Below are 22671 nucleotides of genomic sequence, written 5' to 3'. Positions count from 1 at the left end.
TCCTGAGTAGCTGGGATTATAGGTGTGCGCGTAGCACCCAGCTAAATTCCTATATTCTGTAAGGATCAGACTTATTTTGGCAAAAACATCACATCTTCTAAAATAATCACAGTGTAAACCTTTGACTCTTAGTAGTCGTATCATCACTAGATCTACGAGTTGGTAAAATAAACATTTTATAAAGTTAAAAATTAAGACACTGGGCTGGGGTTTTGGCTCAGTGGCAGAGCATTTGCCTAGCATGTGTGAGGTACTGGGTTCAATTCTCAGCACCACATATAAATAAATAAAATTAATATTTAAGAAAAGTACATACTATTTAAAAAAATTAAGACAGTATATTTGGATCTCTCACATTCTTCAGTTCACTGCTGAGACTGTTTTGTGTAACTAGTAAATAGACCTCTAAACTATATAAAATGATGTTTTGATTATCTTAACTTTATTAATGTTCCCAGAGACCTACCATTGACGGAAGTAACAATCATTCTGTTTGGATAAGAAATTGGTTATAAAAAACCTTGCATTTAGAAGTAGAATAAATCTGTTTCTAGAATTAGCCATGCTATACCAGAAATCTTAATACGAATATCATATTTAATCTTGAATCATAGTAGGATATATATAGATCACATTATATGTATATGTTAAAAAGTAAGGATATATATATTATTATATAAAAAAGAATGTATGTATATGTGGATGTGGATGTAACACATATCTTAAAAACATGTAAATGCTAGATACTACTCCTAAACAATCTAATTGGTGGTGGTTGTTTTTTGCTCTGTATGACTAACTTGACATCACTTGTATAAGTTTGTGTCTATAAAATAGGTTTGAAAACGTTTTAACATTTCCCTTTATGTTTAGCTTTGTGCTGACCAATAATGATGCTGTGTACATTCCCAGGTAGGCATGCTTTTGAATTTTCAAACCATAAATTATCTTAAATTTGAAGTTGCTGTTCATATCATTATTTTTCTAACTTTTTTTTGGTAAAAGAGTGCAGATTACATTTCTCAAAAATAAATTTTCTTTTATAAATAAAAATTTTCACGAGTTGAAACATTTTTCTCCTCTCTGTATTGATTTGAAAATCAGGTAGAAGGAAAGGCAAAATACTGCATTACTGTCATGCAAGTTTTAGAAAATGCTGTTTGTTGACATAGGAATTTCAAAATTATAATTGTCCACTATCTCAAGGATTATGAAATTCTACCTGAAGTATGTAAAATGATTCTTGGAATCATTTGAGTAGGGAGATTTTGGTCAATATTCTGGGGTAGACCTTGATATTCTGCTTTCCTAAGGAGTTTTCAGGGGATGTTGTTCCTGGTTTAAACACTACTGGATATAGGAAGAAAGTATTGACCACTGTTCTTTTTGGAAATAGAAGTAAATTGGGAAATCCATTCTATATGGTATGAAACATGAACAGGTATCAACAAATCAGGATCTCCACAATTTGGGGATTTTAGGGATTCCAGATGGTATTTGTCTGTGGGCTATAAGAACTGGGGTCCCTTTTTCTGGTCATTTAACATAAAAGCGGATATGAATAAGGGGTCAACACTAAAAAGTTAATCTTAACATAGATGAAAGACGAGAGTATGTCCCCAGGGCCCTATATGGATTCCTGGATCCAGATGTGTTTAATATGTCATCCCTGAAATTATTAGTTTATACATTATCTTATTGAAGCTAGTCTAAATTTCTTCCTCCTACAACATAAATTGTCATTAATATACTAAGTTCAGCCACTTAATAAATTATGACAAGTGGTTTGATAAGTATAGTTAATATAAAACAAAGACGAGATAACTCACAGATGCCATTATGTTGCAATGCTAACTTAGAAGCTAAGTGGTGAATTTCCAAATGTTACAATGATGTGGAGTATTATTTCCTTATAAATTAATATTTTAAAAAAGTAAATACTATAAGATGTACAAACTGGGGCTGGAGTTGTGGCTCAGCAGTAGAGTGCTCACTTAGCATGTTCTAGGTACTGGGTTTGATGCTCAGCACTACATAAAAATAAATAAAATAAAGGTATTGTGTAAAAAAAAAAAAAATGTGCAAACACCTTCAGGAAGAAAAAGATCCTGGATAGCTACTTTTCCATTTTACAGATAAGAAGTCAACTTGTACATCTTTGTCAATGCCCCATCTAGTTACTGAACGCAGAACCTAGATTTCCCTTTCTCATCCTGTAGTCACTTTTCCTGTCACTTTTATTCCTTATTATACTAATACCTGTGTATATCATTTAGTTGAGTGAACAAGGCTGATAGCACCTCTGAAAAATTGATTATAAATAAATACAAAATGTATGTGTAAATGTCTATTTGTAATATACTTTCTATGAAAATACATTTGGAAGTATTGGGAGAATCCCACAGCAAGTTACATAAACAACTTCATAATTCGTGAATGCATGTAAAACACTTCAGACAATATCTGTTTCCCAAAACTTCAAGTTAGCAATCTCCATGAAATTCATTACTATTTTAAAAATTTAGAAAAATTGATTTTTTTTCAACAGATTGCTTTTGAAACAGTGACTGACAAGCATCATAGTGGGAGAAAATTAATATCTGAAAATAAAATCTCCTGGTTAGATTTGGTTCTTATTTAAGAATGAAAACTATGTGCATACATCTTACACATTTTATAAAAAGCTTCTATAGTGTTATAAGTAAAACAATGATTAGTATAAAAATTCCTTTCAGTTCTAATTTTCTTTAGCTCAGATATAGAAATAATTCTTAGAATAGCTGATATTAATAGTGTTTGCATGTATAGTGTTACTAATATGATCAAGAGTCAAAATAAATCTCCAAACAATTATACAAAAAAGAAAAAAAAAACACTTTTATTTTCCACAAGGAAGAGCAATAGGAAAAATTAAATCATTTCCCACATAGTTTTCTTAAAACAGAGCCTACAAGGACATATTCAGCACCAAATAAAAAAAGAAAAAAGAGAATTACAAACAGCCATAGAATATAATCTATAAAGCAAACATTTAATATTGCACTTTGTTTTGCTAACATTTTGGATTTTACTTTTCCCAATTGAAAAATCAGGAATCTATCTTGAATACTGGAATACAACTGTGAACCTCACATCTTAAATTAGGAATTGACCAATATTTAGGAGAAAAAAAAAGTAATGCCTCTGAATGACAGGGAGACAAAAACTTTAATGGGAAAAATAAAACTTTATTTGATAAAGCTTTATAAACTTAAAATTTTATCACATCTTGTGATCCTGTGCCAATTATCACAATATTGGTCATTCTTGCTTCTTGTGTTACTTGTGAGAGTACGTGGTAATAAGTATTCCAATGCTATGCATATCAACAATTGTTCCCTAGTCAGTTAGACATAAGAAGAGAGAAAACAAAAGGGATTTTCTGACAACCCCCTCCCCCCAAACAAAAAGAAAACCACCAAATGCCCTTTATGCCAAATATTCCACTAGCTTCTTTTGAGGGGGACATTCACAAAATGATTTAACAACAGTAAAAAAATATTTCACCCCCATTTCCTTATTATCTAGTATTTGTTTGCTACGGGAGCCCAAACCCTTTAACCGAATCACTTAAAACGCGATTCATTTTTACACTGGGCTTTCTTCACCCTGTCAGCATTATTTCAAACATGAATTGTCTTCCATGTTTTCTTAAAGGCCACTTATGGAAAAGCCTATTTGTTTTGTATGAAGCTTTAAGACAGTATTTAACCAAGCACCAAGCCAGAGTTACTATTATTTTCAGCCACTTTATTAATTGTGGGGTTAAATGGTAAGATATATATACCCATTTCACACGTATGTAGCAATATGAGATGCTGATTTTCATTAAAAATATCACAGCTGAATTCCTTCTTAAAAAAAAAATTCAGTACACTTAGTACCTCAGATTACGGTTTTAAATGTTATCATGAATGCTGGTATATGTTATGATCCAACTGTAAATTACTTAAAAAAACCTAGGATTTACTGATGTGATTGCTCTTTTCTCTCTATATACTCATCAGAATAATTTTTCATATTTAGCAAATTGTTTTTAGACAATGGAAAAAAAATCATCCCAGCAAACATTCTAGTGTTTTTAATTGTGAAATTATACACTTTTAGAATAAACTTGGGTTTTTATACTGTCAACTTGACCAGGATAGCAAATGTATAAATTGAACTCTAATCATGTATATATATATATGTGTGTGTGTGTGTGAGATATATACACACACATATATATTCCCTCATTAAAATACTTTGCATTGGCAAAAATGATTTCCAACATATGTGTTTTGGAGGTAATTAAGTAACTCTGTATAAAAATAAATGTACTTTTCCCTCCTCTCCCCAGTGACTGGAAAATTTCCATTATTTTAAAAATAATAATAAAAATACTAATTTTTAAGAGCAACAGCCCTTAACTCTTTGCTGGTGCCTGCCATACTGCCTTTCTATACTCCATTCTTAACTCTGCTAGTTTCTTCTTGTATGTAATGACAAAAAGGGGATGTGGGTGGGTTATCACTTTTGTGTATGTCCCGTTTCCAAATTTCCCTCTCCAAAAAGCCAACCAAATAAACAACAACAAAAAAAACTCAACAGTGCAACAAAACACAAATAGCATTCCAACAGTTTGGCAAGTGATGCGTTCACCTGAGATTAAGTGATTTTAGGCAGTCAGTAACAAAATGCTGCTTTGCTGTAATAGTAGAAAGGCAACAAATTCTCAAAAGAAATCAAGAAGTTCTACAATCTTGACAGGTCTCTTATTAGCTTCCTCCTCTTATCTCTTTTTCCCCACATATCTGTTGCGTATCTACTACAGTAGGCTGCAAAACGTACAGCAAAAAGGATTGGCTTGAAGGCATTTGATGTTTGTAAATAAATCCACAATAGGATCCAAGCTGAAGAGGTGATACATGGTCAGCCTAGTAGGACAATTCTGAGCATGTGCATACGCAGGTAAAGTCCAGGCTATATTAAATAAAAAAAAAAATGTCAGTGCGTTTTTTCATGTTACAGTTTTTTCAAAGCTTTCTTTTGTTCCTTGTTGTGTAGACCACAACAAGTTTTAAAAGAGTATCAAGAGTCTGGCTTAAATGGAAAAAAAAAAAAGCTGTAGTGACATTGAACTGCACAATGTAAGCATTGAGCATGTGCAAATTTTCAAATCAAAAGAAGGAAATCATCCCTCTTTACAACATGGTGTCTTGACACGTATGACCATAGGCTAAAGATGACTGCTCTTAGTATGTGCCAGTTTTAAAGAAGAAAAGCTTAGATCTTCAAGCATATTGGAGCAGTCCCAGAATGTTGCTGTAGGCTTCTGAAGCATGATCACTCGTTGTTTCATGTATTTCATGCCATTTTTCTGGGCAAAAGCAATTCCACTTCCTCTGAAAACGTGTCTCCAAGATACTTCTCTGTCCTCAGCCGGAAGAGATACAGTTCGGAACCCACATCAACTTGATTTAACCAAGTGTTCCTTCAACGAGAGGGGCAGGATGGTCTATCATCTGAAGTCTGATCAGGATTTGGATCAATCTAGAAAACAATGGGAAACATTTACTGTTATTTGATGAGCTATCTTAAGTTCATTCTAAAAAAAGGAGGCAGAATTTTATGAAGAATTAGTTACAAGCGAATTATATTTAGATTGTCATTCTTCTAAAATGTTCCCCCGGATAGCCAGGAATCCTCAAATCAAGCCACAAATGACTGACTTGCCTAGCAAGACTGAAATGTCAGAATGAAAGTGTATTACCACGATCTGAACACATGGCAGAACATTTTTAACATCTAAAGAAATTCTAATGCACTAAAATAATAGGATAGGAAAATACATCCAATTAAAAAGTTTGAAGACCAGATTCTGAATATCCTATTATCAGTGAATGAAGATGATCACTTATCACACCCAAAGGAAAATGACTTTCAATTAAGGCACTCAGGGAAAAAAAAAAAAAAAAGAGTACTAAGAGTAAAAACAATTCATGTAAGAGTATAAAACATTATATAATATTTCATTATAAAACAATGGTGTGAACTCCAGTAACCAAAAGAACAAGCTAAGTCTTGTGATTTACAACATTATTTTGGACATCTAGACCAATCTTAGAGGTACTAAAAATGTGGACCATAGGCACATTTTCCAGTCATTTTGAAAAATCCTAAAATTGGATTTGTTCCTCACATCCTTCCCTTTATCCACTGTTCTTCCTGTGTAACTGGACTCTCCCACCTTTTGGGCACCACTCACCCTCAAGAAACAGCCTAACAGTAACTTTTCTCTAAGAAGCCTTCCTAATTCCCAAGGCCCAATAAGCTGCTCCTGAGTTGTTTATTCCTAACACTGCTAATATAATATCTGTTTCCAAGTTTATTTTTCTCACTATTCTATGAACTTATTCCCATTAAGCACAAAGCTTATTCATGTTCACTGCTTAACTGCCATCAAGATGTGGTAGATAAAAATAGTATACCAGTGTAGGAATTCTGTTTAAGTATTTTGAAATATACTACTTTACCCTATAACAAATGTCAAAATATACAAGAATTAAATTGTAGGAATAGGAGGAGTAAGATAAATTCTCATATTTAATTAATGCTTGTAAAATGCCACTTTTTCTATTGATGCTTGAAATATAAAATTACCCCCAAAACACAAAATGAATTCAATGACGCTAAGATCATTATCTTATTTTTCCAAATAAAAAGTGAATAGTCATAATTATTTCTGTGTCAAACTTAGTAAATTCAACAACCCTAATAACTTTAAATCTCCTGTTCTAAATTATTTGTTCTTTGATTATCATGATAATCAAAACCTATTTTTTAAACTCTGCAATACTAAATCCAGCCCATTTCATACTCAAGTTGGTGCTCTTACCTCTGAATAAAGAGGTGGAGGCAAGAACCTAAACTCCTGGATATATGCAAACAGTGGTCCTTGAAGCGCTCTCTCAAAATCATCACAAGCACTCATAGGTGCAAGATTGTTCCGCCTTTGTTCCTCTGTTACCACTTCTGCATAACTGGGTGGTGCTGAAGGAAAAAGATACACGCAATTCGAACAGCATGTTCTTATGCATGTCAAAATACACAGAATAGTAGGTATTAAAAAAGAATGTCAAAGCAAAATAATAATTATTTGGTAATTAAAGCTAGGGAGACATCAATTTAAATTTAACATTAGGGGTACATACATCTACTCTTTAAAGAAAGATTAAGATTTATCTAGGATCATATAATATCAAAAGCAAAATAAAGTTCTTACTACTATTACTACTACACACTACTACTACTAATGGGTTAAATTTAGATAGGCATTATTACCTTCAGGTCTTTCAGGAAGAGATAAACCAAGCCAGTTCATATTCATGCTACACTGACTGCTTACACTTGAGGTTCTGCTGCCAAATGGATGCAGAGGAATGGTACCGATGACAAGTGGCAAATTAAGAAATAAATCCATAGCTCCAGGAATATCCACGTATACCTAAATATTGAAAAGAGATATTAAGTTTAGAATAACAAATGTGATTTCACAAATAACCCAGTTTTAATATTAATTGAGGTTCCCTCTCCCTTTTCAGTTTTTCTACGTATTTGTATGTATGAAATATAAAAACCAAATCCTAGGCCAGTAGTGGTGGTGCATGCCTATATCCCTATCTGTTTGAGGCAGAGGGATTACAAGTTTGAGGCTAACCAGAGCAACTTAGTTAGACCTTGTTTTAAAAAATAAAAAAAAAGGCTGGTATGGATACAGCTCAATGGTAGATTGCCTCTGGGTTCAACACCCAATACTGCACACACATGCACACAAAAAATCAAATCAAATTCTAGATCTAAGATAAAATTATTTCTACATAACTTTACAACTTTTTAAAAAAGCCCTCCTCTTAAAATCTAGACATACCATTAGTGAATATTCCACACGAATTATACTACAATCGAGTATAGAGGGTGAGACTGGTGGAATTTTCAGCAACTTGCCATTCCACGTCTCTGTCTTTCCAGATGATAAGGATTCCCCACGCAAATTAGCCACAAGCTGTTTCACTTCCTTCATTTTCCCTTTGGCATAGAAGGCCTGTGTTTGGTAAATGGCTGCCTTTGGCACCACCATTCGGGAAGAGCAATTCTCAATCTCAGCAAATATCTGAATTGATTCACCTAGAGAAAGAGGAAAAAAAACCAAAAAAAAACAACATAATGTAGACTCAATGTTAGAAGGTTTAATTAACTACATGGATGAAGAACTGTCCTTGGAGTAAGCAAGTAACTTAAAATTCATGAAAATGACTGACTCATTTACAGTAGCTGTATGAAAGGGACTACTTTCTAATTTGTGAAAAGAAACTAGGTAAGTACAATTTCTGTCATTTTACAGAATACTGATGTGATGTTTCTATTTGACACCAATACTATAAGTTTATACACAAAAGCTAGGTGAAAAAAGATCACTTTCTGTGGGGATCAAGCTCATACATACCTGGGGTATAGCCCTTCCTTTCAATTTTGGCACTTAAGGATATTGGGCCTGAGGTACAGAACCAGCAACAGAGAGTCTTTTCTTTTGTGCCTGCTTGGGGTGACTGTAAGAAACAAATTGAGAAAAAGATCAATGTATGAAATGGCAAAATAACAAAATATTTGAAAATACAATCCTAATTCTTGGAGAATTTAACAACTAATAGTGTCACTTTGTTATTGCTTTTTTTCCATGCACCCAAATGTACCTTCTGCATATACCATTACTTTTGTCTTTAAACAAATTTCTATCAAATTAAATGAAAAAAGGGCAAAAGGCTTAACATGGTATCCCATAGCTTTAGCCCATCTATTTACATATACAGTAATTTAAAACATCTAACCAAACAAAAAAACCCTTTCCAAATTTTATTTAAACTACCTTAAGGAAAAGCAGCATAGAAAGGAACTTGGTTATAATCCAAATGTTAACATCTTTCTTTGAGAATGTAAAAATCATATGCAAAAAAAGGGAAACTGCCCATTTTTAAGGATAATTCTTGTTTGCTTTAAAGATGTTATCATTTGCTAAAAACCAAAGTTTTTGAAGTCAAATTTGAATTAATCTCATAAAAATGCCATTAAAAGACTCATTTTAAGCAGGAATTAAGTTTTTTCAAGAAAGTGATAATTCCCCAGCATTTGACAACTATCCCTAATTGGAATAATTCAATATAAGTACAAATTTTAGATTATGATATTTCCAATTATGTAATATTATAATTAATGACATCACTGTTCCTCTTCCACTAAAAATTATCCAGGGAACAGATTTATTTCATACAACATATTGGTCTTACTTCTAAATTTACTTTAAGTTATTATAGTATAAAAAATATGAGCATATTCTTCATAAGTTTGTATCCTCTTGTATTTAAAAATATACATATGTATGAAATTTAAAAATGAAGTCATTTTAAAGTTATAAAAATTCCGTATTTCATGTGATTATTATTTAGTATTTATATGTCAAGACAAAGAATGAATAATTCAGTCAATTCTTACCAGTAATGAAGGAGTGTTGATATCTATATGCTCAAAGACTGTAAATTCCTTCTTTAATTTTACTGGTAGAAGCCAAGGCCTGTGCAATTCGGCTTTCACCCAATAGCGCACACTGCCATGTCGGCCTTCGAATGAGGTAGCAAGTGGTCTGTGCAGAATATAAAGTGAATATATTAATCTTATACCTCTTTCAAAGAATTATACAGTAGGTCAGAATAGAAGTGTTAATACATTGTACTGTTTATGTACCAATGAGGTATAAAATCCATGATTTAAAAAAATTTCCAAAGGGATAAGTCACTGGGGAAAAAAACTTTTATTTCCAAATAACAATGGATAATAGCTAAATATCATGGAAATTTCTGCCTTAAAAAGCCAGAAGAATAACAATCCCTTTAAACTAAAAAGAGGCTACTTTTAATGCTAGTGGCAAAATTATGAAAATATGATAAACAATTCTTGCAAAGGTCAAGAGTTTAAAAATAAAGTTAAGAATGGCTTAACTATTTCTATTGAGCAATTCTAGACACTAAACATTCAGACCAAATTCCCTATAGTGCTCCATTTCTCATTAGCAAGAAATTATTTTACCTCTTTTTATAGCAACTCATTAAGGTCCAAGAAAATGCCTGGAATAGTCCTTACAGTTTCAAAAATTTCAGATTTCATAAAGTCCTCAGAAGTCTGAAAAACTGCTTTCATATAATATGTTCTAATTCTTCTTTATTTTCTAACTTTACTATCTAAGGCTTAAAAAAATTCATATCAAAATAAGAACTGTTTCTGAACTCTGCCAATTTTCAGGTTTTATTAAAAATACACAATATTTAATTATTTATAAGATAGAGTGTTAGCTTTGACTGGTAGATGCATTTCACATTTTTTTTTCTTACATTTTAGACTATCACATTAACTTATATAATGGAGCAATAAAATACAGTACTTCTAAATCTTACACTTCATGCTGGTCTTCTAGAGTTTATGTTAAATGACTGGTTTACAATTAGAGTATTAAAATATAATATTCTGAAAAACATTTATGAATGCTACATTTAACAACTCAAATACTAGAATTAAGAAAATAATTAAGTTCACCTGGCACTTGATAAACGCTTATGTAATCTAAATTTATCCTCCAGAATAATCAGTACAAGTGCCAGTTTTCAGGTTTTAAGCTCTGTTAAAAGGTGTTAATAAAAAAAAATAATAATCTTTCTCAATAATTTGTTATTAAGGTATACTAGATTCCAAGCTTTATATTAAAGTATTCTGATAGCTATTTCAAGTGCAGGCCATAATATCTTATGTGACCTTCTTAACAGCTCTCTGCATGGAAGCTAACGAATGTGTATATAAATATCACTACTGAAGTTAGGCTATTCCTTTTTATTTTCACCTTCCAAACTTACTGAACCTAGGGTCTCAAAAACCACTCTGGGCAAGTGCTCTACATCCCCAGCCCTAAACCAAATATTTATAAAGTGTTTACTATTTGATTGGTATCTTCCATTCACTCACATTAAATGGAATACTATTCATGTTTTAAAAACCTCATAAACGTTGGTACAGAATACTAATAATTCTGCTTGCTTTCTATAATTTTGCCACATACTAAAAAAATAGCTTCTTATGTTTAATATATTGTTTTCCTCTAGCCAGTTTTTGTAATGAAAAGGGTTTTTTTAAAAATAAAAATAATTTAAAAATATTTAATTTTAAGACTGCTTTTGACAATGAATGTCTATAAAAAATGCCTATTACTTATAAATACTTACGTCTGTGGAAGCTCGAAGCTGAATGCATATTCATGCCTTCCTGAATGTATAGTATTGAAGCCTTCTTCGGAATTATCATCATCTAAAACAAAAAACGAAAGCTTGTAATTAAATGTTTAACACAACTCAGGGTGGTATAACTTTAAAGATGCTCATAAGATAATTAAGGCCATAAGCTTTGGAATCTTGAGTTCTAATTCACTCCACTTCTCTGGATAAAATAAAAATCCTTAACTTTCATCTGTCCTGTTAAGAGGGGGATAATAAACAAATACTTGTACCCTACAGGCTTTTTTTTTTTTTTAAATGACCCAAACTGCAAAGCATCCCTGTCTAGTACAGCATATGCTAAACAATAGGTTCAAGTTTCAATCATAGTTACCTTTGTTGCCAACTGTTTTTAAAATATTAAGACTATAATATATAAAATGAAAAAGACTGTTCATGTAAAAATTTTAAAGTATGTCAGTTGGAAGGAATACTACTGACATTACAGAAAGGAATATACATGTCACAACTCCCAAACCACTAGAAAAGTATCAAAAATGTTGGAGTTTTAAAAAATGATTTTAATGCTGGTTTCATAGCTGAAAATAATTCCATATTGATCTAGACTGATCACAATACTCAACACTCATGTTGTCCTACTCCTACCAATAGCTTAAATCTCATGTACACAAAGTATACTTTATTTCATCACAAAGGACAGGACTTAAAAAGATGCCTTCTAACAAGGAAACAAAATTGTTCAATATCCTTGAAAAATGAAGTATAATTAGGTACTTTCCAGTTGTTAGAATAAGGAATGACCTTTCATTTTATAATCAATTTCTTTAGGTCAAATGCATTATGTCTTAAGTGGCATGAAGAAATATATTACTGAAAAATGTGGGAGAGGTTTTCAATTATTAAAACAGTACTTTTAGCCTCAACTAGGTAATACAATTACGCAATGTCTTTATTTTCTGGATGGAGAAACCTTTATAATTAGCTACCAGAGCAAGGAAAAACTGGACTATTATTTAACTTTTCTTCACCAAAGTACTAAATAGACACAAAAATGTGATGCTTCCCTTATATCAAAGGAATGGGAGGAAAAGCACCTACACATCGATTTTTCATCCGAAATCACTGGGACTCGCTTATGTCTACAGATTATTTCCCTTGTTCCCTGGGTAAATTCCCCTGAACAGATCTCAGCACTGAAAACTAGCTGGGGAGTTGGGGGCCTTTTAGATACGTTCTCCGTGAAGGCTCCCAAAGTTTGCCTTCCTCTGTCTTTCTTCCCTTCTTGCTTCCTTTTTGTGCCAGCTCAGCAGTCTCATTGAGGCGAGCCACGGCCCGCCGTGGTAAACAAGTGCCTGGCTGTCAATCAAGAACTAGACCGGAGCAGGAGAGGACCGGCCTAAACCGGCGCGAGCAGATCCCAGCCGGCCCGCCCGCGCGCCTCCGCAGCACGCGCGCTCCGCTATACATACGGCATACGTCGCGCGGCGCTCGCGCCCGTGCCCGCGCAGCCTAGCCTGCTGGATAGGGGGCGGGGCGACTGCGCCGCGGCGCTTCCGCTTTACACGCCCCAGCCGGTGACCGGTTCGATCTGGCTTGGGCCACCCTGACACCTTTACAGTAAAGGCAAGGGAAAACTGGGTGGTGAAGGGGAGGGAGCCACGGTTTAGGGGAACAAAGGGGTAAGGGGCAAGAGATATTCCCCTAAGGCCCTACACAGATTTCGATGTTTGAAATACTTTCCCCTCTCCTGGACAGCCACTGACATCCCCCCCAGGTCAAATTAGGGTAGCCTGTTTGGGGACGGGACAGGTGTGCAAATACGCTTTGTTTGCGCTAAGAAGAGGAAACAAGCATTTATAGACCCATTTCACCCAGGAAAATGGGGTCTTGCTTTTTTTCCTAACAAGTCCCTCTTCACGGGGTTTTTAGCTAAAGTTGCGCCCAAGGCCATTTGGCACCTGTAAGGCCGGTGGGAGCTTCTGCATCTGAAATGTTAATCGTTTTTTTTTTCGGGGGGTGGGGGGGTGTCCCAAGCAAGCTGCCATAAAGGACAACAGGACACAGTATGACTTGAGCAGCGGGCGCCAAAAGCAGCCCGAGAACGAAGGCGAACACGAGAGGCGGCGGCTGCTCTGGAGGGACCTTTACCGGCGCACGCCGGTTCCAAGCCTCGCCCCAGACACAGCGAGCCCACTCTCCCCACCCGCTTGTGCCCAATCCAATCAGCGCCTGGCATCGCCTTAGCAACAGGCTAACAAACCGGACTCCGCCTATCACTGGGAGACCGGGGCGGGTCTCAGTTACCAGGCTAGTTTGAGAGCTCCCAGTTTTAAGTCATTGAAACTATTCCTGGCTAAGATCATGTCCACGCGTTGCAGGGGTTGGGGGGCATCTCGTGGGGGTGCGGGGCAGATAGTTTTCTTTACCATGAAACCATTATGCAATTAGTAAAATTAAGTTTTCCCTACAAATCACTGTTCTACTTTTTTTTTTCCATTGCAAGTCTCAACTCCTTAAAAGAAAAATCTTTTGTTTCTTCTCACCCATTTTATACAAGGCTGCAATTTCCAGAAAGGTTCAAACACAAACTCATGTGTCCACTTTTTAACAAATGCTAGAACTGTCATTAGGCATTTGCATTATCTATTGGTGCTATCCTTGTGAGATTAACTTGAAATTATTACAGGATGCAAAGTACCTTGTAACTATGAAAATTCTAAACTGATTTCACCTTTAAATTTTCACAATGATGCATTTAATGCTGTAAGCATCCTTCATTTCTCACTTGCCTTAGCACTCTACCAGGACATACATTTTTAATAAAATAAAGAAGGTAAAAATATGCCTCTCTCCTTTCTGTAAAATCGTCAAGACTTGAACTAAATGCTGCATTAAAAAAGAGAAGCACAAAAATTACATAACCAGTTTTAACATTATATTCTTCTTGGGCTAGGAATTAAGTCATCGCCACCACCTGACGCGTGTAACCAATCTGCTGAGAGCAGAAGAAGCGCCCCTCCTCACCACCCCCCAGAACTGGTCCGAAACAGGATTGAACCGCTTCTAACAAAGGGTGGAAACTTAGAAAAACAAGCTTAGAGTCTCCTATATTTCCACAATGTAACCATTTAAACAATAGATTGGAAATCTCAGGACCCCTTCTCCCTTTGACAACCCTTTATCTCCCTCTTATAACCAAAAATCAAATCCAACGTGCAGTACACTTTTCAATTCCATCTAACTGGCATGGGTTTCATTGAATGCACGTTCCGAAGTTAGACATGATGCTTGGAAAAGAAAATTACTGACCCTGAATGGCTTCGTATACTGACCTAATCCCTACCATAATGTCAGATACTATCCTTTAAAATGAGAATGCTTGGTGTAAATTTCTGAAGCAATTGGAGAGAATAGGGAAAAAACACGTGGGGTGTTGATAACCATATGTCAAAATAAGCCAGGGCAACCCTTTATCAAAGAACAATGATCAAGTCTTTAAAAGTCTTTTGCATGTCAATATTGAAATGAAATACATCCACTGACCTTCTTAAAAATGTTATTTCACTTCTTCACTGAAGATCAGTTTTTAGATCTAAGGTTGTAAAGTAAAAGAAAAAACAATCTAATATTGTGCTGCAGCTTTTTGCAATTCAATTGAAAACATATTAGTAAAATTATTGAACCGGATTTAAGCTGAATTTCTAAGTAAGATGCAAATGGATTACAAGTGCGTATGGCAGAGGCACAGACCAAGCCGGGTATAGAGGTAGTTGAATAAGTGCAGTTTGCAGTCACTTTGCAGATGCCTGCATGCATTACAGCTTAACACACGAAGAACGTCAAGGAGAATCAAAATCTTCCAACTTTGCTAATCTTTATCAAACTGCTGTTATGCTAAAAGAACCACATTAAATGAGAAAACCGAAAAGGTACTTTTCCCCCCAAAATTAGCCTAATGACTTACATAAAAACTTACCTCTTTCGTGCCCAATTAGGATGTCTTTATGGTTGAAATATTCTACTTCTTCAGTGTAATTCTGGGTATAGGCAGTATTGGAGCCGGCGTTTCTAGATTCAGTCCAGCGTACTTTCGCATGTCCTCTTGCATGAATTTTAAGAGATTTTACTCTGATTTCTCCAGTAACTTCTAAATTCACCCTTCCTGAGACAGTATCCCCACTAGAATACACAGGGACATTGCTGTCATTAAGACAGTCGAAGCTTATTGTCAAACTCTTCACCTTTCCCAGCACCATGATTATAACAAAATCTATAAAAATATAATGTAAGACCAAAAAAAAAGTCAAGATCGCATATAAAATGTGATCTTCACTTAACACTGATCAATGTCTTTGCCATGCAAAAACCTTGCAGGCAGGATCAGTGATTCTTCACAAATAGTTCATTGAGATTTCTTAAAAAGTCAGGGCAGCAGAGAGGCTGCTGCTCCGCACTCCTGCTCGTCTCAGTGGTCTCCTTACAAAGACGGGCGACTGGAGCCTGCCAGCTCACTTTAAGAGCAGCTTTGTGAAAAACAACCCCAGTGCGCACGCGCACGCCGCGGCTGCGGTCCGCCCTCCCTGCGCGCCCCCACCCGGGCCGGCTCGCTCGCTCCCTGGCTCGCACGCTCGCTCGCGGGTACAGTAGGTGCAGAGCTTGGCGAAGGAGACAGTGGCGCTGCCGGGAGGCAGAACCTGACTTCTCTTCATTGTGGGCTCCTATTGGTAGGCAGGCTACCGTAAACCCTAGACATGCTATCTGGAACCCCTTACCGAGCACACTCTAATAGAAAGATAATGGTGGAGCGGCCGGGAAGCGACTAGGGCTGGGTGGGGAACTGTTTGCACAGCCAAGTAAGGCTAAACTGCTGAGTGACCAGCCAGAAGCGTGCGTTACCGGCACTGCAGGGTTTTACCAGCTGCCTGGATGGGAGGAGGAAAAAGTGATGTGTGAAGAGGGGTGGGGGAAGGGGAGAAACCGGTTGGGCAAGCGGCTAGTTGCTGAGTTTAAGCTAACGAATTTCAAAAGAAAACGTAATAAAAGCCAGACAAATATTATTCATAGACAAGAGCATTCTTGACTAAGGTTTTTCTTTTTCTTAAAAACAACAACAACAATAACAACAACAGAACTTTGCAGGCAGGATCGAAATGAACTCAGCAGAGGCCAAAGAAGCCTTAAAACAGAATACTCCAAAAGAAGAGAAACTACAATCCAATCAATAGGCTTTGCTTTTTCTCTTAATTGCCTTCTCCATCCTCTAGATAGAAAATAAAACAAAGAAAACTTTGTTTCCATGATGACACTGGAGAAAAGGCTTGCCCACTTCCTCGAAGGAAGAAAAAAGTCCTTTTTTAAGACGCCACCTACGGCTTCATTTGGAGGGTATGACAATTACAACTCCTGTGCCCACGGGAGTAAGAATAGAGTTCGGCTCCAAAATGTACCACCTTATAAGGGGCAGTATGACATGGTGGTTTAGCTGACATGTTTATAACAACACCGAACAGTCTTTGTTAGAAATTAGTGAAGCACATAGGATGTTTTTTTTAAAGAAGTATGTCTTAGGATATAAATGAGACTTAGTTCTGTAAAACTTCATTTTCAGCGGAGAGCCTCGGATGGTTCAACATAGTGATTCTCGTTCTACAAAAGATAGGTGCATTTCTCATTTCGTTGTAAATGTTTTGGTAAAAAATAGCAAGTGCCTTCCTCACATCGTATTGGATTCAGAGTATAAGGACATAAACTCAGATTACTGGCAATCAACATAACACATCATAAGAGAAATTTAGGAAGAAAAACTTAAGAATCTCGCACTATATATTTGACCAAAAATACTTTGGAAAAATTTTAGTTGTCCATGTTTAAGCATTTTAGATTGTTCTGTATAGTATATTTGGATAGGTTGAGTCTGAGAGTCCCAATAAACTAAACTCATTGGTCCTGCTGTTTGTTTCAAAATAAACTAAATTTTATTTAATTTTAGTTGACAACTCATTATCCTGGATTCAACAGTGTATCTAGAACATAAATAGGCAAACAGTAACTAGTAGGCAAGTCATTTCTCTTTTGGTTTAGATTGGTATGGTTAAAATTTGAAGTTTGGTATTTATTTGGAAGAAATAGCCTTTTTCCTCTTGGTTGACACCTGGTGGAAAATCTAGGTAAAGTACCTGGGACCTCGTGCCAGCTTTGATAACATATACTGCTTGTGTTTTTTCTCCCCCTAGTGGTAAAAGTAGTGAATTTGCTAGAATGTCAGCTTTTCCTCAGCATATGGTCAATAATATTTATTAGTCTTTCAAATATTGAGTAAGGAATAAAGTTGAAAGTACAGTACACAGTGAGTACATAAGTTCATCACCAAATACATGTTTAAGTTATGGAGAGCTATTTTACAATGCTGAATTCTTACTAATTGTTTTCAAAGTAAAATGTAACCTGTGTCAGAAAAAATAAGAATTAGTATTTAATTACACTAGAATTACTTTGATGAAAAACAACCTTAATAAATTTTGTAGTTTAGAATTACTTTGATAAAAAACAACCTTAATAAATTTTGTAGTTTGAAAAATTGTTTTAAGAAATTAATCATGCCTATTACTGGATAATTCACTATTTTCTGTGCTTGAAGCTTTTGTCTTTCATACTTATTTTGCTACTTTCTCTTTATTTTTTTCCTGTTTCTTCTAAAACATTTTAGTAACTGAAAAGTTGCCAAGAAAATTTTATCTGTTGTCATTTGCGTGTAAGATCCTATTTATTTACCCTCATTATCACCTTTCTTTACTTTAGATTTGGTCACGTATGACTCTCAAGTGTCTAAACTTGAATTATTTCCACGTTGTTTTCCTCCCTGTGTTTATTCAAACAATGTAAATCCAAGAAACAAACAATTCTGGCACTTCTAAATGCCTGTTGATCTTTTCATTTCTTAAATAACAAAAAATAACATTTGGGCCTGATTTTGAATGTTTTCTCTCATGATTTTAAAAAGTCCCCCTTTTCCAGACTCCCTCTCTAAAGATCTACCCTTTAGACAGCTGGAAATGCTGTGCTGTAGCCATTCTCTAGGGTTTCTCAGCTTGCTTCACTGGGCCCTTATTGTATTTTGTATGAAATTTAAACTATTCATCTTTACCACCAAGGCTCTTTCCTACTGCATCCCAGCCTACATTACATATGCCATCTCCTCCTACTCATCTGCTAATTCTCTATACTCCTGTCAAGTACATCTTCTGTCCCCTTTGTTAGCTTGTCTTGCTGTTGCCAATGTGCAGTTACACGCTGCTTTTTGTGCCCAGAACAACATCCCACTACTATGCTATCTCTTTTTCCTTCTTCTCCTCCTTCCAGTAGATTCAGTTGGTATAACTGAATAAAATTCCCACTGGACAGAATAATTAGCTTTTCTTCTACTTTTCATGGCTTCTTCCGAGCTTAATTAGAAATCACTTTTTATGGTAGTTTCTTGATTTTGAATCAAAACCCTACTTTTATGGTTGAAAGTTTGAAACCAGTCTCAAGAACTCTGTCAAAAACTCACAAATGTTCATTGCTGTCAAGATATATAGTATTGAGGCAATATGTCAAACTTACTGCCAAGTCTGGAATTCTTTACGTATTATAATACTGAACGGTATCTATCTACCTACCTACCTACCTACTTACCTACATATATAGCAAGCCATCTCAACAAAAAGATTTGGTGTTTGGTTGTAAGAAAAATCATACCAGTAGACAGAACTTGTTTCTTAAAAAAAATACGAAATACAGAATTAATCTTTATTTTTTATTAGTACCTGACAGACATGAGTGCTGTTGAACTAAGGTTTTTGTTGTTTGTTTTTAAGTCTTAGTTCTGGACTTCACGATTTTGAAGCTCTGACATGAACCCTTTAACATCATCAGAATGCAAAAAATTTGACTTTGGCATGGAGGCTTAGAAAAAAAAAGATGTTCAATAAAATTCGCAAAATGAATAAGTTTAAAAAAATATTTGGGAGTTAAATATGTGTTTGTTACATTCTTCATACTTAATAGACATTTAAAGATGTTGTAGAATCTGTCCTCTATTTTATGCAACTAAGAAATAATAATTTGTGTGATTATGAGTACCAGATAATCTGTTCTTTCTGACTAAAATAAAATCACTCATATCTTTATATCTACCAAGATATACTACTGTTAATATTTGGTTATTTCCATCTAGATGTGTAACTAAAAAATAAAAAAGCATTGCCAATTAAACTGTAACTATGCTTCTTATCCCACAGAAGATGAGTGGGTGAAGTTCATTCATTGGGTTCAAGTAGTATCTGGCCTGTGGCCTGCAAGAAGAAACAGAAATGTTAAATTTCTTTTACTAACTATTTTGTGATTTTCAACCAAGTACAACTTTATTTATATATATATATATATATATATATATATATATATATATATATATATTTTGATAGACATCGGGTTTTAGTGGCAAAGTATAAACAAAATGAACTAGTTCCCAGTTTTTGACATCAAAGTTGTGTTTGGAACTGGGGGTGGTGCTGCACACCTGAAATCCTAGTGACTTTTGAGGCTGGGTCAGGAGTAGTGCCAAGTTCAAGGCCAGCCTTGGCAATTCAGCAGGACCCTGTCTCAAGATAAAGTAAAGCGAGCTGGGGACATAGCTCAGTGGTAGGGTGCCCCAGCATTCAATCCCCAGTACTGAAAAAAACAAAAACAAAACAAAAAACATCATATTTGGCTAACTGCTACTTCATATTCAGTGTCTTACTTGGGAATATTACCCTTTGAGTCATCTGTATCTTCTGTTGATGAATAGGGGTTTATAAATTATATAATAAAGCCCCAAAACTTTTTAATTGCTGCCAATACCTTCTCAGTACTGTTTGATGGAAGTTTGTTTTCAAGAGAATTGAAGTTTGTTTTCTAAAATTGTTTTATTTGCCATTTTAAATTAATATTTTTAGGTTACCATAATTTAAAAATTGTAAGAGAGAATTGCTCATTACCCATCCTTAACCATCTAGTGTTCATGTTAACTATATTTCCTGTTTGGGGGGAATTTTACTTGAGGACGTAGCTATGATTAAAAAATATATTTGCTAGGGAAAAGTTCTAAGGAGGAGAAGTGATTTAAGTTTAATTTCCTGAGAACTCACAGCCTTCATAATTCCATGTTTCAAAGTTCCTTTTATTTTAGAGTCAGGAAACAGATTAGGTATAGCTAAATCTTAAAATCATGCATTTTATCTATGAATTGGTTGTATATTTTTTACTTTTGTAACATAAACATCTTTTTAAATTCATGTACAAACTGTCCACATCAATTCATTGCAATGGAAAATTCCTACTCAATTTCTAATTTTGTTAGGAAAAAATGGATCTTTATTTAATTTACTTCTATGTGGTGCTCAGGATCAAACACAGTGCCTCACACATGCTAGGCAAGCGCTCTACCACTGAGCTACAACCCCAGCCCATAATGTTTTTATAGTTGTGTAAAAATTTCAAATTATTTCACTGTAAAGAATCTGGCACAAAGGACTTTAATGCTTTGTTGTGTTGGACTTGAACACATGCGAAGGCTTTTATGGACATGAGAGTACACATGCTGTCATAAAGATGCACACTGCAAAATATCCAAAATGAACAACAAAATTAAATTTTTAACAATTTACAGATGAAAACATTCAGCTCTGGATCTTTGCAAAGTAGAAATACAGTTTTGGTCAATAACCAAAATAATCTTGTAAATAGGAAGCTGTAGTAGATATAATTTTATTTAATAGTTTAACATCCAAATCATAACTTTTACGCTCTTAGAAATGAGGAGTGCTTTGCATTCTCTGGTGGGCCACTGGAATAGAGAAAAATCATTTAGCTTTAAATTAATTTTTTATTTGTTATTATTGTTTTGGTCTGTTTTGATGACACTTAGTGGAAACCCTCAGAAAGGTGAATGTCAGAAGAAACTCAGCTGAGTAGTCTTCTCTCCCTTGGGTGTTTTTGGAAATGAATGAAGGAAACTTTTTACGTATAGACAAATGGCCAATGGGAGATGTTGCAAGGGAATGAATGACTGACTGTAAATTAGTGTCCTCGGAGGACACTATGGTTTGAGTGTATCCCCCAAAAGTTTAGTGTTAGAACCTTTGTTCCTCAGTGAGGCAGTGATGGGAGATGGGGCCTAACAGGGATGCTTGGATGATGGGTTGGAGCCTGAATGAAAGTTTTAATGCCGTTCTTAAGTGAGTAACTTCTAAAACCCAGTTTTAGACATTTTGTTATAGTAATGGAAAACATACTAAGATGATAATATGGAAAAGAACAAAAGGTTATACATTTTTCTCTTTCTAGCATTAACCTTTCTCATTTTCACAAACCTCAGTGATATTGGATTCTAATCACATCACTTTTTCCAACTTATATTGGGGATTGAACCCAGAACCTTGCACATGTTAGGTAAACGCTCTATCATTGAGCTACATTCCCAGTTCTTTTTATTTTATTTTGAGACAGGATCTCACTAAGCTGCCCAAGTTGGCCTTGAACTTGCTATTCTCCTGCCTGAGCCTCCTGAGTTGCTGGGATTACTGGTATATACCACTGTGCTCAGCTGACATCACTTTTTTTCTGTCTGCATAAATCTTGGTTTTATTTTATAAATGTTTTTGTTGTTATATGTTCATTTTCACATAATTCATATTATTAAAAGTATACTGTTGCTGGGTGTGGTGGTGCATGCCCAGCAACTTGGGAGGCTGAGACAGGAGGATTGCAAGTTCAAGACCAGTCTCAGGAACTTAGTGAGGTCCTAAACAATTTAGTGAAACCCTGTCTCAAAATAAAAATATAAAGGGCTCAGTGGTTAAGTGCTTCTGGGTCTGTTCCTTGGTTCCAGAAACAACAAACAAAACAAAAACAAAAAAGTTTACTGTTATTTCAGATTAAATAATGGAATGAAATGTTGACTACTGGCTAGGAGTGAATTATATAAAATCCACCAAAAAAGGAAGACCTATCAGGAGAGTAGTATGAAGGCAAAGAGTAAGGGAGTTGTCTCCTGGTGGAAGTGGGGACAGAGAAGGGTGAGAAGAGAGTTGTGGCTGTTAGACCATCTAGGGACACCTCAGGGTCAGGCTCATGTCAACAAGTACACATGGGGCAGGCATGTCTTGTAATAAGAGGAAGTCTAGAAGACTTTTAGGGGCTTGGGAAACTTGGTTGATTACAGAGGATGGGAGGATGGAAAGTGGGTTGTTCCTGGGGGATGAAGCAGGGTTGTTTTTTTCAATTAGAAATGTATAAGACA

At 35.2% G+C, this 22671-nt stretch overlaps 1 protein-coding gene across 4 annotated transcripts; it reads right to left on the bottom strand.

Moving 5' to 3' along the window:
* Nucleotides 1-2850: 2850 nt before the first annotated feature.
* On the bottom strand, nt 2851-15841 carry Arrdc3 (arrestin domain containing 3). 4 transcript variants are annotated; one of them, XM_027927689.2, is made up of 8 exons: nt 15328-15841; nt 11343-11424; nt 9568-9715; nt 8525-8627; nt 7949-8205; nt 7363-7525; nt 6917-7071; nt 2851-5571 (listed from the first exon to the last, which is right to left on the bottom strand). In XM_027927689.2, the coding sequence occupies exons 1-8, from the start codon at nt 15605-15607 to the stop codon at nt 5515-5517; spliced, it is 1245 nt and encodes a 414-aa protein (XP_027783490.1). In that variant the 5' UTR covers nt 15608-15841; the 3' UTR covers nt 2851-5514. The 4 variants fall into 4 exon arrangements, with proteins under 4 accessions (XP_027783490.1, XP_071468524.1, XP_071468523.1 ...); XM_071612423.1 differs by lacking the exon at nt 15328-15841 and adding an exon at nt 12450-12630; XM_027927690.3 differs by lacking the exon at nt 2851-5571 and having other exon boundaries at nt 6949-7109.
* Nucleotides 15842-22671: the final 6830 nt, after the last annotated feature.

The sequence above is a fragment of the Marmota flaviventris genome, chromosome 5 (assembly GCF_047511675.1).
Source record: "Marmota flaviventris isolate mMarFla1 chromosome 5, mMarFla1.hap1, whole genome shotgun sequence".
Classification (NCBI taxonomy): domain Eukaryota; kingdom Metazoa; phylum Chordata; class Mammalia; order Rodentia; family Sciuridae; genus Marmota; species Marmota flaviventris.
This window is presented reverse-complemented; position numbering and strand designations above follow the sequence as displayed.